The 5,081-nt window shown below is 44.0% G+C and overlaps 1 protein-coding gene across 1 annotated transcript; it reads left to right on the top strand.

Moving 5' to 3' along the window:
* The first annotated feature begins 240 nt into the window (after window positions 1–240).
* phox2a (paired like homeobox 2A) lies at window positions 241–4,837 on the top strand. Its single transcript, XM_033630803.2, has 3 exons — window positions 241–884; window positions 2,242–2,429; window positions 2,578–4,837. The coding sequence occupies exons 1-3, from the start codon at window positions 662–664 to the stop codon at window positions 3,070–3,072; spliced, it is 906 nt and encodes a 301-aa protein (XP_033486694.1). The 5' UTR covers window positions 241–661; the 3' UTR covers window positions 3,073–4,837.
* The last annotated feature ends 244 nt before the right edge of the window (window positions 4,838–5,081 follow it).

Below are 5,081 nucleotides of genomic sequence, written 5' to 3'. Positions count from 1 at the left end.
GCACCGTCCGATAAAGGAAACACCGACTTTATAAGTGTTTTAAATGAAGAAGCCGTTGGTTTTTTAGACTGACTGTTTAACTCTGCTGACACCTGCGAGCTCGCGGTGCTGTGGAGCGCGTGGGCGGTGCAGTGAGCGGTGGGAGGGAGGGAGAGGGAGGGGGGCGTCAGTGTCCACGCTCACTCACTGGTGGCATTGTCATGGAAACTAGACCACCGCCTCGCTATTGTCTTGCGCTCTGCCAAGTTTATTATAAACACCGCGCGAGCCGCAGCGCGCTGTCAAACGGAGCGCGAGAGCAGAGCGAAGTGCAGTCCAGGGAGGAAAACTGAAGGGAGGAGAAACCAGGGAGCAGGAGAAAGTCAAGAAGAAGGAGAATAAAGAGCTGTGAGAGAAAAACATCTGGATTATTTACCAAGAAACGTGAAAAACAGCCGCGTGACAGCGAGTTTACCACAGAGCTGACAGGAAGTTTTTGGAGAGACGAACCAACAGTCCGTGGAGATACTGGAGAGACACACCAACTGTGACTGGTCTGAACAGTATTCACTCCATCTCCTGAAATAAAAGGCGGCTGCAGACCCACCCGAGCTCCTCTGCTCTGATATAACTTCGTCGTTTATTTTGGTTCGCAGCCCGGTGTTTGCACCGGCTGATCTCCATGTATAAGATGGATTACTCCTACCTGAACTCCTATGACTCCTGCATGGCGGCCATGGAAGCGTCGGCCTACGCGGACTTCAGCTCGTGCAGCCAGGCCAGCTCCTTCCAGTACAACCCGATCCGGAGCGGACCCTTCTCCAACCCGGGCTGCACCCCGCTCAGCACGGCCAGCTGCACCCTGGGAGCCCTGCGGGAGCACCAGCCCACACCTTACTCCTCAGGTACAGGAGCCTCTCATTTATTCCTCTGACGGTCTGCAGGGATGTAAAGAAAAGTTATGGAATGCTATTCATTATGATAATAATTCCATTTAAAAAGCGAGGAAAGAAAATGTTTTAAAGTCATGCATTTTCGTCTCCATGTGGCTCAAACTGCGACACATTTTCCATCGACATTACATAAAAAATAAAAAAGGCAATATCCAATTGTCAATTCTAGTTTTCGTTATTGATGACCTAACCATCTACAGCTTAGATCCTTAATGGGTTTACATGGATTTAATCGTATTAGACTTCATTTCTGATTTAAAATGAAATAACTGATAAAAAGAAGAGATATATTTGCATGCTATATCAGTGTAATAATTTACATTTTGATGTTATTATTTAATTTTTTGACATTGTATTTCCTGGACAATAGCCTTTCTATATACGTGTCAATATATATATATAAGATAATAATAATAAAAAATAAAATAATAATAATAATAAGAAGAAGAAGAAATGTTCACACACACACACACACACACACACACACACACGTGTTGGCCATAGACCCACCTGACAGACAAACTGGGCGTATAATTTATTCATATGCAGATATAATATAATAAATATAATTTTATAATTTTAAACTCACTATTCATTTTGTTTTTCTTTTATTTAAAGCAATGACATTTTTTGTAATTTTTATTCCTTTATTTTATTTTTTACATTTTTTTGTGTATTGTGACATTTCTATATTAGCCGTGACCTCACACCAAAATAACCAAAATCCATTTTTAGTTGCAAACTAACATTCTGGTTATACTGATTAAAGTATACTTCCTGCATTAAAATGTAGGCTATAATTGTAAAAGATTTTCTAAATTGAATAAACAGCCTAATTAGTTTTAATTCTGGAACTAATTTGAGGCTTGATCATATTTTAACAAAAACTTTGAGCCAATATTATAAAACAAAACATAACGGGCTAAATAGAATAAAAAATGTAAAAAAGAATGAATAAACCAGCCTTATAAAGGCGATACTGCCTTTTCAGCATTTGTTATAAATCGGCCTGTTATGGGCCTTCAGCCTGTAAATCCGCTTTTCACAAAACAATAACCAGCCTATTGTGTAAATACAGTCGGTTAGTGATCGATCAAAAACATCTGTTTATGAAACATTTCCTAATACCGTCTTTTAACAGTTCTATTGTTAAAAAAAATGCGAAGAGTTCAGGCGCGTCCTGCGTCATTTACGCACAGCCTCTCCATGTTTTCAGCGGTAATCCATGGCCTGTTGTTTTAAAGCGCCAATCAGACCATTTTAAATGTTGCTTCCCGACCACTAAAAGGACATCATTTTTCCCTTTCAGTCCCTTACAAGTTTTTCTCGGACCCCTCCGGCCTGAACGAGAAGAGGAAGCAGCGGCGCATCAGGACCACCTTCACCAGCTCCCAGCTGAAGGAGCTGGAGCGGGTCTTCGCCGAGACGCACTACCCGGACATTTACACCCGAGAGGAGCTGGCGCTGAAGATAGACCTGACCGAGGCGCGGGTACAGGTGAGAGGAACAGGCTTTTCTTCTTTTACCTGAAGAAAGAGTTATCGATCGATCTATCTATCTATCTATCTATCTATCTATCTATCTATCTATCTATCTATCTATCTATCTAAAATATTAATTTTACCTTTGTGTGTGTGTTTACCAGGTTTGGTTTCAGAACAGGCGTGCCAAGTTTCGTAAGCAGGAGCGTGCAGCCAACGCCAAAGCCAACAGCTCTGGTGGCACCACAGGCAGCAGCTCCAGCAGCAGCTCTGGAGGGAAGAAGGGCGGAGAGCTGAGATCTTCATCCGATGATGACGAGTCCAAAGAATCCACCTGCAGCCCCACACCTGACAGCACGGCCTCCCTGCCCGGCTCTGCCAACGGAAACCTGGGCAGCCCTGCCAGCCTGAGCCCCAGCCCGGCTCCTGCCAACAACGGCTATGTTAACACCTCCAGCTCTCCGGTCCTCCAAGGGCTGAAGCCGCCCAGCTGGTCCAGCCTGGGGCCGTCCAACCCGGCCGTGGCCCAGCCCGCTGCCCAGACTCAGGAGATTCTGAAGGCCTGGCAGCCGGCGGACAGTATGACCGGGCCCTTTGCCGGAGTCCTGTCCTCCTTCCACAGAAAACCCAACCCCGCCATCAAGACGAACCTGTTCTGAAGCACAGAGGAAGAGGAAATGAGAAACAAACTGTCGACTGGAGCAGTGAGGACTTTCTAGCTTTTGTTGAGAGAGTCAGGACTTACCCATTATAACACTGAATTCACTGGTGCAGTCAGAGGCCCTCTGTTACTCTCCAAAAAACTATCCTCTCAACCTGATTCAAAGCTCAGATAGTAAAGTCAAAGGTCTGATCACCATGTCTCACCCCAAATTATTATGCAACTGCACCTGCAAAACTCTGGACATGGTCAGTTTTCTTCTAGCGATGAATCACTTTCACCCCAAAATCACTCTCCCTCAGATAAAACTCAATTTCATGATGCAACACTCTGCATGTACAGACCCTTAAACGTCACTGTCAAAAGGATTTTAACCAAATCAGATCTGCTTGGACTGATAAACATATCAGACACACATTCATACCCAGCCTTTGTCTTTTCTTGCTAACTTAAACTCACATTCCCACACTCGCTGCATTGCATCAGAGCCACAGCACTCTGATGAGCATGGCGGTCAGGTACGAGTTTAAAGCAGAAATCTAAACATCACGCTCCAGTCTCTGCTGGGGAAACAAAACAAACTTTTACCCTCAAGCACAACTTCCTCTAAGCTCCCCTGACACACAGAACAGGGTCCCCCTCCCCTAAGTCTCTTTGCCGAGCAGAGCAGGGCACCCCAAAATCCAATTAAAGCCTCCGGGTCCAGACCAGACACCTCCCCAAGTTCATCCCTTCTTCCTCCTTCTTTACTGTATCCAGTCCTGACTCCCCTGCTCTCATCCTCAGCCCTCGCCTCAACTCCCCCCTCAGCCTTCACTCTCTCTGCCCCATCATGCCTTTCTCTACCAAACAGTGGGCACTTTGTTAAAAGTCAGCAAGGAAACACAGATGGAGAACTTCCCTGCCCTGGTCTTTGGGTGGAGGGAGGTGAGAAGATGTACGCAGAGCAGAGAGTAACCCACAAATATGTCAATCTAAGTATAACTGACTTATACTGTTGGTACCACAACTGGTTTCTCACTTTTTGGTGATTCTTCTGCTGGACTGATGGGAGCCAAATGAGTTTGTGTGCTTCAGTCTGATGGTACGAACTCTATCGGACTTACAACTCATCCTCCACTCTGACTCTTTCATCAGTTTCTTCATAAACTCTCACACAGCTGACAAATGTGGGACGATCTTTCTCAGAAATGCAACGCAAGCTGGCAATATAGAGAGAGATGCAGGCAGTTACTGGAGTTTTCAACTGTATGTCCATCAATACTCTGATTTTGTTCCTGTTGACCTCCATCTTTTTTTTTTTTTGCAAAAAAGGCAAAAGAAGCAGCCGTTTGTACTTTCTCTGACCTTGCAAAGTTGCTTGTGTATCACCTCTGTTTCATTTTGTAGCAAAAACACTGAAACAAGACTGATTTCAGAGCTGACTTTTTGAAGAGGGTTTACTCTGGAAATCTACTCGAAAAGGGATGAAAAAAAACATGTATTTATTAATATTCTTTATTATGTCGGTGAGGAAACCCACACATTTATTTGAACTGCTCCATGAGATTTTGTGACTGTAAATTCCGTAATCAGTAATATAAATATTAGGTAGCCCTTTGTTTCTTTTTTCTCACGTTGCTTTACAGATTTATTTCATCGCGGAGCATCTGTCTCACAGACCAACACGTCCATGAAAACTATGAAAAGACAGAAGCTCTAGTGAATGAGAAGTTATAGCACTACTCTGAATATTCTAATAAATCTACATTATGGAAGCACTACGTGACGCCTTCAGTGATCTGGTTTCTTGTGTGACGAGTGTTGTGTGTAATGTGCAGACCTCAGAAACTAAAGCTGTTTTCATGAACACTAAAAGTTACGAGCTCCTGAAATCATGCTCTAATAAAAACTTCTTTTCATTTTACCGTACACTCTTTCCCTTTCTCGGCTACAGCTCACGGACCATAACTGCCTCATCCTCTCAGCTGTCCCTGCAGATGACAAAAAAGGGAGAAAATGAGCAAA

The sequence above is a fragment of the Epinephelus lanceolatus genome, chromosome 4 (genome assembly GCF_041903045.1).
Source record: "Epinephelus lanceolatus isolate andai-2023 chromosome 4, ASM4190304v1, whole genome shotgun sequence".
Lineage (NCBI taxonomy): Eukaryota > Metazoa > Chordata > Actinopteri > Perciformes > Serranidae > Epinephelus > Epinephelus lanceolatus.
Note: the sequence above shows the minus strand (reverse complement) of the source record. Positions and strands in the feature narration are given on the sequence as shown.

Coding starts and splice junctions, on each gene's coding strand:
- phox2a (XM_033630803.2), top strand. CDS start 662: ATGTATAAGATGGATTACTCCTACCTGAACTCCTATGACTCCTGCATG. Junction 885..2,241: donor GCCCACACCTTACTCCTCAG/GTACAGGAGCCT, acceptor TTTCCCTTTCAG/TCCCTTACAAGTTTTTCTCG. Junction 2,430..2,577: donor TGACCGAGGCGCGGGTACAG/GTGAGAGGAACA, acceptor TGTGTTTACCAG/GTTTGGTTTCAGAACAGGCG.